This window comes from Anas platyrhynchos, chromosome 4, assembly GCF_047663525.1.
Source record: "Anas platyrhynchos isolate ZD024472 breed Pekin duck chromosome 4, IASCAAS_PekinDuck_T2T, whole genome shotgun sequence".
In the NCBI taxonomy this organism is placed as follows: Eukaryota; Metazoa; Chordata; class Aves; order Anseriformes; family Anatidae; genus Anas; species Anas platyrhynchos.
In genome coordinates, this window is record NC_092590.1 from 35,847,734 (window position 1) to 35,868,220 (window position 20,487).

General features: G+C 38.6%; 1 protein-coding gene across 14 annotated transcripts in view; it reads right to left on the reverse strand.

The window, feature by feature from the left end:
* The window catches only part of FHIP1A (FHF complex subunit HOOK interacting protein 1A), a 94,830-nt gene that overhangs the window by 37,898 nt on the left and 36,445 nt on the right, over positions 1 to 20,487 (reverse strand). For all 14 annotated transcript variants that reach the window (XM_013094940.5, XM_027456667.3, XM_027456663.3 and 11 more), the window contains 3 exons: positions 7,153 to 7,384; positions 5,154 to 5,780; positions 231 to 389 (listed from right to left, as the gene is read on the reverse strand). In XM_013094940.5, the coding sequence (XP_012950394.1) occupies positions 231 to 389; positions 5,154 to 5,780; positions 7,153 to 7,254 (888 nt within the window). In that variant the 5' untranslated portion in view covers positions 7,255 to 7,384. The remainder of the gene's footprint in view (positions 1 to 230; positions 390 to 5,153; positions 5,781 to 7,152; positions 7,385 to 20,487) is intronic.

The window sequence follows — 20,487 nt, forward strand, 5'->3', positions numbered from 1 at the left end:
AATTATACTGAATTTATTACAAGCATCTGTCATCTGAAAAACAAAAACATATTAATTCATCCTTACAACTGGAACAACCAGCACAAAGCCTTCACTTTATAAGCAACTTATTTAGTGTAACGTACAAGTCCATGCCATCAATAAGGGAAACTAAACTCCATCATGCAAAAACTTTTGCAGAATATATAAAACTATTGCTTCAAGAGAACAGGACAACTCTGCTCCATTACCTGTATCACAGCATTGCAAAATTCAAGAGAATTCATGAATTGCACAAGGGCTGGTGACAACAGCCAGTCATCTTTCAGTAGACAGTGCCACTCTTCCCCTTTTTCTTCCAACTTCGTAGGCAAAGACGAATAGAGGCCACTTAGTCCTGTTGCCAGCACCTGTATTTCAAAAACAGCAGAGAAATAAGTTAAGTTTCTAAATGTTCATCTGCTTGAACGCACAACAAATCATTTCTCTTGCTAGTTTTAGTAACTCAAGAGACTGTTATGATTAATTCAGTTTCCTTTGGAAGAGTTCTGTGGCAGAAAAACATGAGTATTTTCAAGAGCCTTCTACATATTATCCTTCTTACAAGAACTGGTACTTATGAGAAAGTGATGTGAAAAAGCAGATCATCTTGTATTCTTTATCAGAATTTATATATTTTTTTAAATGCTTGTAAAATTATTTTACACTTTCCTTCATTTAACCTCCAGAAGAAGCCACCATTGTCATATCTCCATAGCCTGTCAGATGCAGATGGTTTGAATGTTACTACTTCCATATGCCTATATAAAATTATTTCACCAGGAAATAGAAAAAACTAGAAATGGAGCGGGAAGTGTCCCCATCAACAAAAATGAAGTTCAGTCTCACTCTGGCCACAGATACATGTTGACTTCTATTCATAGACATGAGTATTCAGTTGAATCCAAGTCACAAGAATAAATTTTTAACTGTTAATAATTTTTTTTTTCCTTCTTATTTACTTGGAAAAGGGAAGGGAAGAAAAGGGAAACTTACTGTATAGACATTTCCAGTGCTATTAAGGCTTACGGGTGATCTATGTAGAATATTATCACAGAAGCGCAAAAATGTAGTTTTAGTTACAATTTTAAAAGCATATTTCCTCCAAAAAAAAACTATTTAAGTGTTACTGAATATATCAAGAGTATTGGGAGTTCAGAACCAAACTTTTAATTATTAACATTATTTGAAGCTGGAAATTTTTATTTTACAATTCTCATCCTTCTGACACGATTTTCTACAACTTCAGGGCACTTTTTAAGATGATGTTCATTTTAATGGGATCATTAAGACTCAGCCTGATGGAAACCTTTCAGGTTTTCATTCAGTGAACTCTTAGAGGAATTTGTCTGTCCAGAAATGGCTACTTGGCATCTACAGGGCTAGACAGTCAAAGCCCAGGTGAAACAGAACAGTTTTCTCCATTAGAAAACAAACACTTGACAATGTGCAGGTCAACAACCCAAGGGTTCATGGAAGGGGACGGAGGTGTTGATGACATGCAAGTGTAACCAATTACAACTGTTAACCTATCCAGCTGGGCAAAGGCTGTCTTTCTGAATGCTTTCCATTTCTAAAAAATCACAAAGCTTTGAAGATGAGCTTATTCTGGTACATATAATTAAGCCAAATACCATGAAAAAGATAATACTGTGGGAAACTCTGCTTTGGCATGCTAAGCTACTTTTTCACACACAAATCTACATATATATTTATATATATATATATATATACATATGTGTGTGTGTGTGTGTGTCTGTATATATGTACACACATATATACAGACACACACACACATACATAAAACCAACAATAAAAAGTTGCAGGAAATACTAACAAATCCAAGAAGCTAAACCATGGAGCAAAGCTTTATTTGTACAATCACATTCTTTTATAACAAGGAAGCTTTTTCCTTTCTCTTGGTAGAAGAGCTCAAAGTAAGAAGTTGGGAAGATTTCACTAGACCTATTAAAATATTTCCAGTAATCCCCTCCACACTTGTACTCACAAACCCAGGCTTCAGACAATTGTAGAAAGAAAAAACAAATCTGAAAAAGAGAATTTAAGTTTCTTTTGTGTGACAATCTCCTAATTAATGCATGCTTGATTTTCCATTGTCTGCTTAAAATTTAATTGCTATTTATAAGCACACACCCTCTCGGTAAGCAAAGCAATTTGATTTTCAGAACTGAGCACTATCCTCATTTCTCCTTGATATGGAAGTTTAGTTCTGAAGTGCATGAAAACGACCTTGAGCAAAACACGCTGTTCACTGCTACAAGGAGCAGAGAACTCCCAATCATTCAATGTCTCAAAATGGGGAACTCTTTAGCTTGTCCAACTTACTGGAGTAACAAGTGACAGATGTAGCTGTTAAAATGTGAAGCGTTTAGAAAGCTCTTATTTTTCTATGAAGTACAACACAAATAGCTCTATGCGAAACCGTGTTTCTAAAGCACTGAGAAACAGAGTAGCCATTAGAAGCAAATTTACTTTGTTTTAAATAAAAAATATGTATTTTTTTATATATAGAAGTATGTGGTAAAAATACAACTACCATTTGAAATTACTAACAGAACTCTTCACATGTTATAAGCAGGCATATTAAATAATGCACACAGTCCACATTATGGAGTTTTAATCAGCAAGATCACAATCATCAATGAAAAAAATATTCTAGAAGGAAGGAAATGAATGAGTTCACATCCTGGGAGAGAAAGATCGGTTTCTTTTTTTTTTTTTTTTTGTTTTACCTTAAATAGTGTCCTTCTAGATTTCTTCTAACAATTGTTATGGCAGCCCTACATGCTCATCAACTCTTAGAAACACCTCCAAAGTTTTCTTTTTCACCACTGAGTCACGAGGCTCTCTGCAAACCAATGACTGATATGCTTTGTCTTGACTCAGAGAAGGGCAATGACTGTCTATGAGATTTGTAAATCTCATATTTGGTTAAATCATGTGTTGTCAATATATAAACAATTGCTATCTGGCCATCTTATTTTCACATTTAAGTTCCTTCCCTTTAATAATTCCTCATTCCTCCCACATCCATTGTCCTATCTCTGCGCAGTCTCAACTTTTCAAGTGCATTGGAGTCATAATACCTTCTTTTATACCTAATTCTCCTGAGTTGTGGGGTATTTATAAATACAATGTTTCATGGAGAAGCTTTGAGATGCTACCCTACTCAAAATTCCATAGAAACATTGTTTTCCTGTTATGCAGTGAGCAGACAATACCTTAAATCACGAAGTTACAGAAGCTGCAGGTTAAAACATTGTAAAAATTACTTGACCAAAGATACAGGAAAACCTTTGTAAAAATCAGAAAGCTTTGCCTAAATAGCTTGTCTTCACGTTCTATGTCAAAAACACTTGTTAATGAGATGTTCTCACTCCAGCCTGTCCCCTTCCTTCTTTATAGGTTACTCACCCACAGCTTTGAATAGTATGGACAGTTTAGTTTTAAAAAGCTGCTAAACAAAGTGAGCTCAAAAAATAATATGGAGAAAGCCTTCAGGTACACTTTGGCACAGATTTGGACATACGAAGCAGAAGAGATTTATAGTCAGGCCTCGGCCCAGGACATGTCTATGCTATGCAGTGAGGCATGGTACAGAAAATCCTACGTGCTATCAACGAATTTAGCCAAGTAACCAGAGACAGCATCATCACAGTGCCACTCAAACGCAACTCGGATCAGCAAAGAGCTGTGCCACCTGTTTTGCAGTGCAGATGTAGCCTCAGTGACCCTGATTTTAGTGATATGCAGCAATGCCACTGATGTCTACAGAGCATCTTCTTTCACCAGAACAGAACCTGGTCCTTGAGCTCATCACACTCAAATTCAGGAAAGACTCTGTGCTAGTGAGCTAATTCTATGGCACTGCATTAAAATTTTATTATAAACTTAGGCCAGTCTCATTACTGTTCAGAGAAGTCTGATTTTAGCACATTTGACAAGAGGCCATCCTAATTAGAATGATTGTCAATCATGGCTCCCCGCTGTTCGAAGGTTAATATAGCTGGCTTTTATCTTCAGTGTAAAAAGGATTTTTTTTTTTAATTAATTGGAAGATGTAATTATGGAAGTTATAGCATAGAGCCAATAATGGCATCGGTCTCAGGGACAATTTAAGAACCAAGTTCATATTTTTTAGCAGCATCTATTAAATAAGGTCAACTGGAGTCTCTCAGCACAAGACATTTGATGCAACATTTACAACTGACAAAGGATACCATTTACAAGTTCTGCTTTGGGACTTCTAGGCTTTCTCCAAACTACAAACCTGGCTCTGCCATACCTGTCAAAGGGTACAGCAGTCTGAGGGGAAACAGAGACCTATGGCTGGAATAGCTGTCACGTGCAAATGTTTGGGTTGAAGATATGTTAGTGTAAAAGCACTGTAAAGCACTCTGCTTTAGTAGCTATGAAAGGTTCCCATCCATTTAATTTTTTATGGCATTTATTAAACTAAAAATGCAAGCCACACAGAAGATAAAAGAATTGAGCCAAAAACTGGCACAGAAGAGCATCTTCTCTCCACAGTGATACTTGGTTTTAAAGCTGTTGCAGATCTCAAATTAATTTTTGTGATAAGGCATGAAGCAAGTGCAATAGTGCAATTCTGTTTGTTAAATTAGCTTATTTACTTGTTTAATAGCAAAGATTTTCCATTTGTGTAATACAGCTGATTTATCAGATCTAACAAGGCAACATTACTACCAAGTTTTGTAACAGACTACAACACAGCACGATGGTGTTATGGTTGAGACAGCCACCAAAATGCGCAGATCGCTGACAAAGAACAAGTCGCCCACTTTAGCTTCCATCAGTTTCCTAAATCAACTTACTGAGCGACTGCAGGAAAAAAAAAATAAATAAAAAAAAACACACACACACTTGTGCTGGTCCAAAGGAGGGGAAGCACACTAGTATAGAAACAAGCAGCAAGACTGCATTTGGGAGTAGGGCCAGCTTGAACAGCATTACAATTTGTAAAACAGCTGTTGGCAGAAACAAAGAAGTATGTTAAAACACATCTTTACCAAAAAGGACAGAACAAGATGAGCAGAACACAAGTGAAATGCCTAGCTTAACACTGAAGACCAAGCAAAAGAGGAACAACTTACTGGGCAAAAATAGGTGTTCTCTGCTATGTGGTTTGCAACAACATTGTTTTCTGCAGACAGGGACATTATGAAGAGCAGTGCATCACGAGCCTGTTGGCCCACTGTTCCTTCTCGATGGATGAAGGGAATCAGAAGGGAAAATATGAGGAAATTGGCAGCTCCTTGGTCCTCGCTGGTGTGGAAAAACAGTTCTAGAATGGAGGGATCTTTGGCTATTATAGAGCAGAGCTGGTTCAGGAGGACAACCAATTCTGTTTCCACTGTTGGAGTGGCTGTTCCTGAGCAGGAGCTCAGCAACATCATCAAAGGCTTCAAGATGGGCTTGTGATGTAGCAAAGGCTGGTGAGACTGGGTTACTAGCATTTCATACATTTTGAGTTGCTCAATTTTTGTCTCATCAGTGAACTCTCGCCGTAGGCTCCAAAGAAAAAGCTTCTCCATTATGTTTTCTGAGACCACAAACTCTAGAATGGGCCCCATCGAGGCATCCTTTGCTTGCTCCTCAATTAGTAAGAAAAGCATGTGCTCCACATAATTCTGAACAGTGCTGGCTTCATCAGGCGAAATTGCCCCATACTTTGCCTGAGTATTCTTCAAGGGATCATGCTTCTCTAAGATTTTTAGAACCTAAAAAGAAACAAGAACAGGTAAATTGTTTTCAGTGTATGTTTAAAAATATGTACTTACCTATAAGGAAAAAAAAAAATCAGGATTTGTAAAACAAGAAGCCCAAACCCTTTTTATGCTTTTAAGATTTGTCTGTCAAGAATCTTCTAGATGTAAAAGTCTCACATTTGGCATGCAAGAGGCTAAAAGTTAATTCTTTTGTTCACCTTTATAAGCACCTGAATTTGACACCTCTCTTACTGCAGAAAACTTTAGGTTCTCTGAAGCAAACTGAGGAGACTTCTTCGGAAACTGAGTTTCAATGATGTTTGCAGTCAGCTTCTTAGTCACAAAGGACTGAAATCAAAGGGCTGGCTCTTCACACAGAGTAACCGTGCTCAGGAGCATCAATATCATGAGGTGACTTGCAGTTGTGAGAGAGGTAGAAGCCCACATAGTTGATCTCTCCATGCCACATCATATAAAATACAAATGGCCGCTTATGCCCACGTACTCCTGACAACATTCAACACAGATTTAGGATTGAGTAATAACTGCAATCCCAGCACTTAAATGCCCTGGATTAAATTCTGTTCTGCATGCAGTCAGTGAAGCTCGTTGTCTGTGGAACAACAACCATATTTAGTCCTTTTGTGAAGGATAATTGCTGCAAAACCCAAAATTCAGCAGGTCCTCCCCTAACACAACAGAATCATCACAGTTCAATGACAGAAGGTGGTTCCTGAAAGACGGCTCTTCCAACACTGGAAATATCTCAGAAACACCACTGCCCTTTCCTGGCTTGCTTCTAAAGATAGCAGAAGCAGCAAAAGCAGAAGCACAGAAATCAATTTTACATAAACTGTTATTTATATTACTGTAGCAAATAAGATCTTCTATCATGTTGTTCAGAGCAAAACATCTTTGCCTACAAACAGTAAAAATCCTGATAACAAGCAAACAATTTTTAGTATCAGTGCATAATCTTTATCTGTCCATAATAAACAACCCTGCATACAGCTTGGCTCCCATACATCTAATGCTTTACAGAAGATAGGCAACTCTTACCTAGGATAAGGAAAGGAAACACAGAAGTTTGTAACAGGGTACAAGTCCCAGTGAATCATTAGAAAAGACAGGTGGAAGATCTAGACCTCCTATAAGATATTACCATGTCATACTACTTCCCTTTCAGATGTAAGTCTGGGGTTTGAAGTGTGATTAGTTAAGCCTAGCCATACCTTAAAACATCAATTAACTTTGTGTTTTAAAATGTTTAAACGTAGTAGATGAAGTTGTTCCTCAGCAATTCAGGATTATCCCCAAAAGCAAGACTGAAGGAAATTCATTTTAATGCAATCTTCTTCAAATCAATAAAACTCAATAGCATTACCTGTGCCCAGTGTGTTCTAAACACTATCATGCATGTTTCTGGGTCAACACCTTGCAGGCTCAGACCCTGCCGTTTTTTTCTGATACTGGTTCCAGAGGACATTATAAGTTTTCCAAAGGTCAACCATCTAGGCCATGCTGGATCTCCTTTGAAAATCCCGTACTTAGTAAAAGATGTCCAAGCATCCCAGAGAGATCAATATCCTGTTTTGAGCTTCGGTATCCACAGAATTCTGTTTAAGGAAAAATAACACAAAACACATCTGTACAAAAATTTATATATATACACGCACACACACACACACAGAACATACTTATAAATATCACTAAAGCATTTATTTTATTTTAATTCAGTTGGAGGATGGAATTTTTTAAAACGTTATATGTGACCACCATCTTAAACTTCTCATGATAAGAGTTTTTAAGCCTCAAACGGATTTTTTGAGATCAGTGATTGAATTAAGGTGCTACTCAAATACAACAAGCTCATGCAATAAACACTGTATGCATACTTTATTACATTTTTATTTTTTTCTGTATGTTTTTGCCTTCTGATCATGTCTCTCTTCAGGGTAGCTTAATAACTGTTGCATAGACTGTGCAAGTAAAAAAGTACAGGTTCTTTATATATTTTTAAAAACAGTATTCCCATGAATAGATATAATCGTGAATACTTCATTTTTTTTCTGTCAGAAAACGTATCAGTTGGAAATACCTGTAGCATACCATATACAGGTAGAAAGATGCACTTGTATCAACACCAAAGGACAATAACCAAAACCAAAGGACATAAAAAAATATAAAACCAAACCACCCTCATGTATTCAACGTCAAATAAATTGAGATGTCATATTAGAGGACTGTAAGACCAAACACTGGCACTTTCTTTTCATCCATTATTTAATATCCTAGATATCTGAGTATCAAAGTAGTTGCACACCTGCAGGGAAAAGTTAAAATGAAACAAAGACAGATATCTTACAGATATTTGGGAGGCTTAAGAGAACATAGTATTCCCTCAAGCGTCAATATCTAAGTTACACAGTTCCCCTCTTTTTTGCCCCTCCATCAACTTTAATTTTTTATTCTTCTTTTGCAAACAGACTCTGCTATTAATTTTGAGCCACAGCAAAACAAAAGCAACAACAACAAAAAAAAACAACAGTTAAGGAAGACAACAAATGCACTACAGGTTCCTACAGCTTGTGTACAACATAGAAGACTTTTATGCATTTTGAAATGCTTCTTTCTCCAGTCTTCATTAGGATCCCAAGAGTCCTGGATATTTCTTGGCTTAGTCAAATATATTAGGAGATTTTTCTGCCACAGCCTATATAGCAATTCGTTGCTAGTGCAGTAGATATTTCTCTGCATGTATCTTAAAAGATAAAAATCTTTCTCTACAGTGGACATCTCTGCTCCCTGCAGGTATGCTCTGCTTATATTCTTGAAATTGTTAGCAGCAAAAAACATACCGACAGTCAAAAAAGTAACAGCAAATTTTTGCTGCATTCAGAATGTCCAAAAAAAGACCAGGCTACACCACTAAGATTTTTGAGACAAACAAAAAACAAACAGAAGTCGATCAGGCAGTCTTAATACCCCCTTGCTCCCATGTATGTATGTATATTCTCTATGTTTGAGATTCAACAAGATTCAACTGCATATAAGGGTCTTCCCTCCCACCCCCACCCCTTGCTCCTTATACCACTTGAAATACACATTATGCATTTCCTGAACACTGCTGTACAACACAATTAACACGAGCTAATTTCTCTCTTTTGCAGATAAAACATGCCTCGCATGGAAAGGCCAGCATGGACCCGGGACAGTTTATCCATTTGGGTAACACTGCTTCCGAAACAATACTGGCACCCCATTACCTCCTGTATGTTCAATGCACACAAATGTGGTGACCTTTACTTGCAGCTCAACATATCTACAGAACAAACCAATAACATGCCGAGAAACCACTTAAAAAAGCCTGCTGCAAGTAGCTTTCCTAATACCACACCCAACAATCCCAATAAATATTTGAGCTTCTTTGGACCACCTGTTCACTTCATGCTCGTTCCCCCTTGGCCAGCCCTCTCCTCCAAACACAAACCTTCCAATTTCTGTAGCAGCTGAGCAGGCTCCTCTGGGCAGAAGTGCCCTTCACCGCACAGCCCCAATTCACCCTTCAAGCAGATCTGTCCTGTGCATGAAATGAAGCAAGCAGCTTTGGAAAACTTAATGTGATTGTGTAATTAAAGATGGTATCATAAGGTGCAGCAAGAGAAGTTAATTAACAAAGCAGAGGCAAGTTCATTTCTGAATTTACTAGTTTTGAGTTGTTTGACTTTACAACTTGGAGGTTGTTTCTGTAGAGTTTGCACTTGTTGAAGAATTTAAACAGAAGAAACTGCTATTACCCATCTCGATATCACATGACAGATTCACAGGACAATTCCGACAGTAGAATCAGAAACTTCAGGTCAGCCTTCCCTATTTAATCTAGCAAACAACTGTAAGGGAGATCATGGCTTTCTTCAAGACTGCCAATAAAAATCAAAGGCTGGTGACGTAAGACACTTGAGATACATGCAAAGCTCTAGGATGTAATACACACAGGCAATCTAAAACCTGTTACCTTCTCTTCTCATCCAACCTGTTCTAATTCTCTGTCCTCCCCAACCTTCACGGCTCTTCCTTCTCATGCATCACGCCTAACCAGCCTCACCCTCCACTCCCCAAGTTCCCAGCAGCATGCATTCCCTCCCCCATCAGACCCTCCTATAAAACAAGAGGGAAAGACACTTTTACTACTTCTATCTTGTAGCTATCAAAACGTGGGTTTGGAGGGCACAGGTGCCATACTCGTACTTTGATCATCACAGACTCCTGCAGTGTTGCTCCACTTCTCTGCAGCTATGCAGGAGTGGCTCAGCACAGATGTACAGAAGAAAGGACATCCAAGTGCTCACCAGCAGTGAGGCGCTATTTTATGGTGCATCTCTCACCACATATTCAAAACACAGCAACATACCAAGAGATCCAACAACACAGCCGGTTACATTTGTGTGTGCAGATCAAAAATTCATTTTCTACTAAATTTCATTAATGAAAGAATTTATAACCACCTCTGTGTTCTTACACAGTGAAGTCCCGCCTCTGTTAAAAGCTTACTGCCGAAGCAGATCACCACCGCTGTCTGTGCTTGTAGTATGGGCATCTAGAAACGCCTGTACTACCAACCACGGGAGACTTTTAGGAAGGTTCCCCTGTTTTTAGGAAGGTTTGGGAAGGTTTCCCTGAGTTGCTGTTGCATGCAGCTTGCCCAATCCATTTACGAGATGTGTTTTATTACCTGCACAAATGCTACTCCATTGCTAGATGAAGATCTTTAGTAGTACGCAAGTGACAAACACCGTAAAACAGCAAGTTCACCTCCTGCATTTATGCATTCTAACAAAAACCTGCCCGTACCAGTAGATTGCACATACATATGTCACAAGACTGAAGCCATTTAAATCTTTAATAACAAAGAATCATGAAAAAGATCATTCATCCCTTGGTGATGAATAGCAACCTCTCAGACATTAAAATTCAATCAGAACCAGTTTATTTTGAATGCTCACTCCTACCGCACAAAGTCATTATAAACAGATTGTATGAAGCACGGAATGAAGCGCAAAACTACCAAATCCAAATTACTAGCTGAAAACAAATCAACTTGTCTGCAGCAAATGGTAAGCTGACCATGGCTAAGTTGGCCTGCATCCAGCTCAGCTATCAGATCCAAAATTTAAGAGTGGTGAGAGAATACAGACCTTCCCCTCACAGCAGCAAATACTACGGCCTTTTAATTACCTCTAATTTAAAAGTAACTAGACAGCAGCAAGCAAGACTGCAATGTGCAGTAACATTTCTAAAATCAAATCAATTCTCTTAAGGAAGCAAATATTTCCAGTCTGGAAAGTATCTTGGGATATCGGGATTTCTTTAGTAAGACAAACCACTGATAGATTGTATAGGCTTCAAAGACTTCAGAGTCAGTAATGCTGCTTCAGAAAGCATATACAGCTGTTTGACAAGCGGTCACATAATAGATCCTAAAAACAGTGTACTATTTGAAAAAGGAAGACAATTATATTGGAAGAGATGTTATCTTCTAAGATACACATCTACCTAAAGTTAGTGTGCTCATTACAGCGGCACTAGAAAGAATATGTTCACCATATTTGTGGCAAGTAGTTTTTTCCACTGGATTAACAGGTTTTCTTGATTATTTTGCAAGGCTGAATGACAAATTATCTGACAAGACAAATAATCTAATTATACTAAATGCAAATTTGGGAAAATTAATTAATTTATAAAACACCAATCATGGAAGAAAGCGTAGAAATGAACTCAGTCACCACTACAGACAAAAATATTTTAATCAGTTTAGGGTTGAAATACTACAATAATTTAGCTTTTCCTCTCCACTAAATCCTAGTCAAGGCATTACTCCATCAATTAACAGACCTGACGAGTGGAAATACACCTCTCCTGCAGTCCATCCGAAATGTAACTTCCAAAAACCATTGCTCAGTTTAATATTTTCACCGTGCTGTACAATAACAAAACCTTCTTAGCAGGTAAATCTTTCCATAACTCAAGCATATCCTACCAAACAGTCAGTTAACATTATTAAGAGGCAAAGTCCACTTACGTATGCATTCTAGAGCTATTGTAATTGCCTAAACTGACAAGACTTTTGTCTCTACTCTTTATTCTCCTACACAAGGTTCCCACACCTACAGCCAAAGTTTTATGTACATAACAATCCCAATGTGGAATGGGAAGCGCATCACACTCGAGGAAATGAGTTTCACACAGACAAGTGAAATTCCCCTAAGATCTTGCTGTATTTTTTGAGTAATTGAACAAAATTGCATCATTTCAAAAGCTTTTGATGGGTTTATATCACATACGTTTCAATGGGGGCTTATTTAGTTTGTTGGGTTTTCCTTTTTTCTGCAAATACAGTTAACTGTTACATATACAAATGGGATGTTAACGAGCACCTATGTGCTCCCTGAGCAGCAGCAGAGAAAATTGTACAGTCACAAACCTAGATCTGTAGCCACCTCTGTGGAATCTGAGAAAAGTAAATGAGGATGGAAGGAAAAGAGCAGAAATCTTTAGCACAACCTAACTGATTTGCCTGGTTTTTGGTTTTTTTTTTAGCACAACCTAACTGATTAGCCTTTTTTTTTTAAAAAAAAAAAAAAAAAAAGCAGCAGTCATAACTATGCTGAGTAGCTTTAGATTAACGATGAGACTGAGACCTAACTGTTGGACTTGCAGAGGATACTTGCTTTCAGTTTTCCTTCAGAAGCCTGTAAATCATCAACCCTTTTCCCACAGCTGATTATATGGCTGAACTCCCCAATCAACAGAAGTACTTACTGCATTGCCAACTACACTGGAGGAACAGCCCAGCTGAGAATCATCTCTTGTCAAGCCCACTCCCACTGGAACATCTCTTCAGAAGTTTCACTTTTGAATTTAAAAAAAGTAACACAGAAGTTTGCAGGATCGGGGCGTACCAGGCAATGCACACCATACAGACAAAAGATGTACAGCCTAACATAGCAAGGCAATATAGACTCAGAATATGCTGCAAGGCTCCCCTGTTTAATCTTCAAAGTTGTTTTCTGTTGAAACTCTATGCTGATGTGTTCTCTAACAGTTCTCGAGTGCAACTGTACTGCTGGTACTGGATTCTGCACGCTTTTGTCCTGCTGGCCAAAGCTGCCCATCCCTGTCAATCCCGAGACAATAGAGAGCTGGATAAGAAGCCTTAATGGAAGTGAAAGAAACAGCAAATACCACAACATTTTCATGGATCAGTGTGGCATAAAGGAGCTTGAAATTAGACAACTTCAAAGAAGCAGAGGGAAATTATATGGTTTTAAGCATAGCTATACAATCACTTTTCTGCAGTCTCTGATAACTGGATGAGGGAGAGCAGGCGAAAAATGAGTGGCAAATTTTAGCAAGCCTCAACTTAGTTCCAGCTTAAAAGAGACCTTGTTCAAGGTTTGTTTATTTTTGATCAAAAAGAAGGCTTTCTGCATAAATTTGTCAGCTTTTCTTTAGGGACTATGATCCAGGAGAGGGTGTAAATTTTATTAACGAGAGTATTTCAAAGGAAAACAGTCGCTGCATTATAGGATTCATCCTGCTTGTGCTAAGTTTTGCTACAGAAAAGCTTATGACGAGGAGTCACATCCTCTCCCTTAATGGTCCTATACATTCAGTACCAGAAGGCAGAAGGATTACAGCTTGCTCGCTGGAGAACTGGAACCAGGGTGGGTAACTGGGAAAACAGTGGTTAAAAGCCACTGCACTGGAGACTTCTCAAGTTCTGTGCTTAATTAAGTACTACTCGCAAAAGTTCTACTAGCAAGAAAACTACATTAACAATTTAACACTTTACACTACACTTTTTTAACACATTAAGCTATATTAGCAGTTAGCTTCCTCCTTCATTTTTCTTCCATGTTTTGATGCTGCAGTCCGCTAATTGTCTTGTCCTTTGTCTACCTCAAGCAAACACTTCACATTAAGTCAGCTTTCTTCTGCCTGCCTTTGCTACCCAGTACCTGCAAAGACGCTGTGCCTCGTGTGGGTGGGTGGGAGGGAGATGTTTTACACTTAAGCAGATAGCTTTATCAAAGCTCAGCAGAGAAGAAGTCACCACAAATTGTGAAGCAATGCAGTTAATCAAAGCATCACTCTGTTCTCATCAAGCACAATTTAATCCAACCCGCAAACATGAAAGCGTGCCTTGTGACTTGTGCCCACCGAGACCACAATAACAAGATGTATCTCATGACAGAAACTACGCTCAGTGTGGTTTATAAGGAGATGAAAACCTTACTGTCACATTTACGGTCAGCCTGCTGCAGTTAAAAACGCAATTCATCTTTCCTGAAATCTCTGGAGATGCACACTACTCACACGTTTATTGGGGTGTCACACCAGCTCAGATAACTAGCTGGGGTCCCACTAACCTCTTCATGTCCTGTGTGTTAATTGTTAGGGGATCCGGTTTATGGCCTTAAATAAATACATGGGTCTCCAGACACAGGAATGCGCCATTTCCCCAGAGTAAGCACAGCAGCAGTGCCTGCCCCAGCTCAGCCGTGCTGCAGTGGCACAGCGTGCACATAAAGGGCAAGCAATGGGATGGACTCACACTGGTAGCCTGTGCGCTGGGGCACAGGCTCTGCCAAATCCTGAGACCACAGCAATTTCTGCTGCAGGGGTTGGAGGGGTTGGCCAAAATGAATGAACAGAGAGGCCAGTTAGGCAGTACGGTCCAAAATGCATTGATGCTTTAGGCTAACATTACACATAGTGGGTCTAGGAAAGTGCACAAGTAACCAACAAAGACAATTCATCAAAGGGCACATTACCAGCCAGAGAAATGGCAGCGACTGCTCAAGGGAACTGTAATTAAACAAAGCAGAATACCTGTCAGAGACTTTGACCTCCTCAAGGAGGGCTCTATTTACCTGATACACCACGGGGCACGTTCAGCCACCACATTCATTTGTACACAGGCAATTTTCCTGGAACTCAAGAGCACAGCATGACTGAAGCTACTCTTGCAAAGACCCGGGAGGGACGAGATATACATTCATATCCCTAGGTCATAAATCTGAAGCTAAGGAAGGGCTGGGGTTGCGAGGAAATAAGGTTGCAAATCTAGTGGTGTGATTTGCTTCTTTTAAAGAGCGATAAGGAACATAAATCTGCTTCTCTGTTATGTTTGAGCTCCCCCACATTTGGCTTACTACAGAAATGAAGCAATTCAGTAATAATTAGTGGTTAAAAACACGGATTATGGTGGCTAAAAATGTGAGAATAAAATGGTAGCTGAGGTTATTAACATCCAAAATACCTATCTCTATTTTCTCCTTTGACAATAGCACTCAGTCACCACGTGACTGAGCTATCTTGTGGGCTACTTGCAGACAACAGCTACAAAAGGGGGATTGGAACCTGAATTTAAAACTGAAAAAACAGCATCTCAGAAAAGTTTGTTTCTACCTACATACTGAAGAAAGTAGATGTCATTGAAATTGATTCAAAGGTTTAACTCCACTGGTTCATTCCTGAATCACCACCAAAACTGCTGATCCAAGGAAAGGATGTTTCCAGAGAGAACCAAGTCATTAACATGTCTGATGGCCACAGACCGAAGTGTTTGCTGTTGTACTGTGTGAGACAGGCACTGCAAGCAAAACAAAACTCAGTTTACAACTGTGTGCAATGAATATGCTTTCCTATCAGATTTCGGAGGGAAAGAGAACAACCCCAAAGGGCAAAAGACATGTCACTGAAAGAGAGCTACTTTGCATTCCTTGATTCATAGAGGAACTGCACAGATCAGCTGCTGCATCCACACTTTTTTTTTTTTTTGACATCATTGAAGTGAATTATTTGGAAAAAACAGTTGTTGCCAACCTCCCCACCTCTACTGGGAATTTGCAGGGCTTTATTTCAAGATTTATCACCATCCAGGAGTGGGAGGGAGCAGCACATCAGAAAGCAGACATTTAACAAAACCAACTTTATGTTCTGGTTATGCTAGTGGAAGAGAGACATCAAAGTGATCCAACTCAACCTGTAACATCAATTTTGCTTTCCAAGATGATTCTGAGATCTGTGTGACATGTTAAATCATACAAACTTGGCCCCAGCTCACTCATATTTTGGGACAACACAAGCTTCTTGAAGTTGTGATGATGAAGTGAACAGAACACAGAACCTTGTTTTCCTTTTTGAACGTTTTGGGTTCTGTTCTTTCTTTCTAAGAAAGGTAAAATAAAGTGTCTACAGCTACAAGTACAAAATAAATTCATAGGAAATAATTAAGTTGCATATCTGGAAAAGCTTCCTGACAGGAAAATAAATGAGGCTAGCTCAACAGTGGAAGGCTCCATGCTCTGAAGATTTAACACTGTTTTCAGAACACTCACGTAGAGAATAGGAAATACAATCTTCCTGAGAGAACAATACTCTAGAAAACAGTTATCAATATACACATAATTACCATATGCAGATTACAGAAAACAAGATTAAATTATATATTTTATGGCTACAAGAGCAATATGTAAACAGTTTTTCAAGCGCTTTGTATAACATGTCAAACTATTCATTATAATAAGCATAAGTCATCCAAGACTAATGTTCTTGACTCTACAAACTGACAGTAAAGATGACATGTAAGCTTTCAGCACTAACCCACAATACAATGCAGATCCACATATTCTAAACTTTCCACATATTTCATAATAAAGAAGCCATAAATATTTCTTCTCTCCAAACTCTCAGATGATTCTGCAGATTCTAATTACAGTTCAGGCTCAAGAATCAGTAAAAAAAGAAAAAAAGAATTAAAAGATTACCCTGATTACTTGATCAATAAACCAACTGGCCTCCCCAGAGGTTTGTTACGAAGTTTTCGCTGAGAAAAGAACCTGCACTTTGTAACTGGAATTCTCTCTCATTCACATGCACGTTACTTCTTTTACCCGCCTCTCTCAAATTAAAAGCCCAGGAATAGGCCAGAATATCCCATTAAATCAAAACTGCTAGGTATGCAATGAATATTGCATGGTTGTTAACATACTACTTATTCTAGAAACATATTTATTCCTCCTCTCAGGAATTCATTTGCAATACCAAGTTTTTTTTTTCCTTAAAAAAATAATTTTACAACTGTATATAAATTTAGGTAGCTATCTATTACACAATAAAAACCTCCCACATTTCTCAGTATGTTCATTATAGTGCACGGACTATAATAGTTGACTGCATGACTTAAAATCATCATTTATCTTTCTGTACGTGGCTGCCTGAAACCACTCATTTTAGAGAGAATTACCCCCCCCGAGATACTTATCCACCGAGTAAAGATTATTTCCTACTCTCTGAAGTGATACCCTGTTAGTGGCGCGATGAATTAATGAATGAAGGGAATGACCAAAAGCATGTTGTTACACAGCTTCAGGACAACTGTTTCATTACATTGTAGGATGGCAGAAGCCTGTCACAAATTACTTAGCAAGCCTACTATGCTTAATGAGCTACTAAAACCTGAAAGGTCATTTTCATATCTCACACTACGTATATGCATCACCTGACATCAGGTAGAGGGTTGTAATAGAATGTTAAATCTAGCGGACTGGTGCTTAGGCATGTAAATCCATTTTGTGGGTTTTTTTTTTCCTCTTTTTAAAAAAAAAAAAAAAAAAAAAACACAGAAAGAACAGAACATTGCATGAACTACCATTGTTTGCATCAGGCATTTGCAATTTAGCTTAGAGAAAGCTCCAGAAGATAGTGAACTGCCTTTCTCCTAAATTATGTTCCACACTTGGTGAAGAGAAAAGCAATCGCAAAATCCTTTTTCATTTCCTTTTTATGACTATCAATTGCCAAATTTGGGGATAACAATTGAATTAACATTATTGCCTCAGATGAGGCCCACAAATCACCACAGCACACTGCTCACTGAAGAATAGGGATGAGAAAGAGGAAGAAAAGTAAAAAAGGCAAAATAAGCACTCCTTACAAAATCCTAAGCCACCCCTGCAGCTCTCTATTCCCACAGCGCACAAACCCCCAGGTATTTGGTCCCATAGGAAAATGCACAGAAATGCTGCTCTCAACTCTCCCCTTCTAATCCAATTTAAAGCAGAGAAGCAGGAGTTGACGATTCATTTCACATTAATTCCTCCTGCAAAGTCAGGAATTTCCATAAGGTAACACTTCACCCATCGCTGAGTACAGCTGCATGGAAAACCTGCCTCTCCTCCTGTGGCGATGCCCATGTTTAAAAATTTTAGCACAGATTTGCAAGTTGGATGGACTTTGACAGGTTATGTCTTTCTGTATGTGCTTCAAATTTCTTGCTTTTAATATACATGCTAGCGAACAGCAAAATCCAAAGTGAATTGTTGGCATTTTTATTATTTTCAGTGCATAAAAAGCCAAAGCAAAAGAAAAATAACCATGTAATTGAATTTGTATTTCCATTTCCAATCAGTTTCACTGTATTTTATACATCTGGTAGGTGTTTTTCCTCCTAAGTTTCTCCACCTTTCCCGGGAATAAAAAGATTTGTGTCAACATAAACAGCATCAAGCTGTCCATTATACAGAGTACAAATTAATTTATCTCTGATCTCATAACACAAGTTTACTCTGTTATGAAAATATGTTATACTCCTATGCTGTCCTGTCTTCCACAACTGGAACCAAATGCAATTACAGCATCTTCCATTCTTGAGACTGTCTCTGCCTGGATAATAAGGCATGTAAATGCACTGGCAAAGAAGAACTATCTATTTTTAGTCTATACAACACTTCCTTCAGACATGTTGTCAGCTTTAAGGAAAAAACAACAGCTAAATAATCAAGGAAAGGAACAATTAAAAAAAAAAAAGACAAAGGAATCCAACACTTTTGTGACAATTCTGAATTATTTTTTTCAGTTTTGCCTTTGAACCTTTGGCAAAAGGTGAACAGAATTAGAGGTGCCTTTCTAGTCCAGTGAGGAATGAAGATAAACTAGCAGCTTCCACAGCCTAGAAGGCAAGAGAAGGTAAGTAAAAGCCTTTTCTGAATTGCAAATGAGGACTGCACATCTTAAAAAGGGAGTGCTCTGATAAACAAAGAACCTCACAAATTTTGCAGGAGAACAGTGTCTACTAAAAGACTGGTGAACACCAGAAGCTACTAACGTAGAATTTATTTACTATTAAAACTTTCTAACATTTGAAATGCTCAAAATTGATAGCCTAGTAAAGATGACAGCTGGATGCCAGCTCTAGAAGGAACACCTCTCTGTACAGATAACAGAAAGTCAAACCACAACCTCTCCCATTTAATTCTGTAGCACCTAAGGAGAAATTGATAGGCATGGGAAAGCCGAGGTTCCACCCAGTGACAGGTTGTTCCTATTCCTTCCTGCACACCTCCAAAGGCGGAGCATGTCTGTGTGTGTCTTTAGGAACCTTGCTGCTTCTCACCTCTGCTGCCATCCCTCCTGAGCTTGTGGAGCTGTACAAGTTACAGTACGCTGACACTACTTCTGTGTGCTTTGTTTTGTTGTGGTTTTATTTTTAAGTAGTTGGGGTGTACTTATCTGTCATGCCTGAAATCCAGCATCTTTCCTATCCCATTCCTCCTCACCCCAAATTTTCATCTTGACAAATTTCTTGAAAATTGGCACTGTATGCTACCCAAAATTGCAAACTGAGCCCGAGACAACGTTACATACGGCATACCAATCCTCACAGAGCTCCAAAGGAGAAGTGCAAGCTGAAGGCAGAACAGTCTGAAGAGACATGTGACCATCAGTCTGCACGCATATGTCTTGAGCAGCAGTCAGCTGTAACCACAGCATCTTTGAAAGCAGGACTCCAATTTCATTCCTGAGCACATGCTTCTTGAAACTAAATGCTTTTTTTTTTTCTAGCATCTCATTTAAGACAAAAAATAAGTTATAAGAACTAGACAGCATATGTCAATCCATTTTTTGCATTGATACATCAGTTACGAAAAGTACCGTAGTATATGCAAAACTATTACGTTTACCAGTTATCCCTCTGCTGAAACTAAACTTTTAGTATTTCTACTGTCTCAACACGTATTGCCATCTCTGTACTCTGTTTTATGTTTTTCCACTTTTTACTGTTTTATCTCCAAGTCCATCTCTCCCCACAGACACCACTTTACTTGAACCATAATTCATGCCATGGGCACTCCAGTAATGACACTTCAAAACTGTTTCTAAGTATGTCTTTCCACTAGTCAGCATTCAGATATCCCTGCTGCTATCAAGTATTCCTGCCCTCTGAACAACATTAACCTCCAGTCACTGGATGTCTCAGGAGGCATTTCATTGACTTTGTGAGAATTTGCATACAATCGAGTGTCTGCTCTGGAAAAGTAACAGAAAATAAATGGTAAGACAGCACTAAACCAAACATATATGACTAAGGACAAATTAACAACGTATGGTAGAAAACTTCTCTTCAGAAGTGCAGGTACCAAAAGCATATCCACCTGCAGTAGCTCCCGACATAATAAATAAGTTAAGTGAAAAGAACCAGTCCCCAAATTTGCTAACACTTGAAAATTCAGTACAGCTCGACTCGACATGTACAGGTGAGGTTGCCCCAATGTTCCCACATCCTATAGCTCAGCAGGACTGGGAGCCGAGAGCTGCAGTCGTCTCTAACAGGGGAAAAGCTAAGCTTTCCCTGTGACAGTGTACCTATCCACCA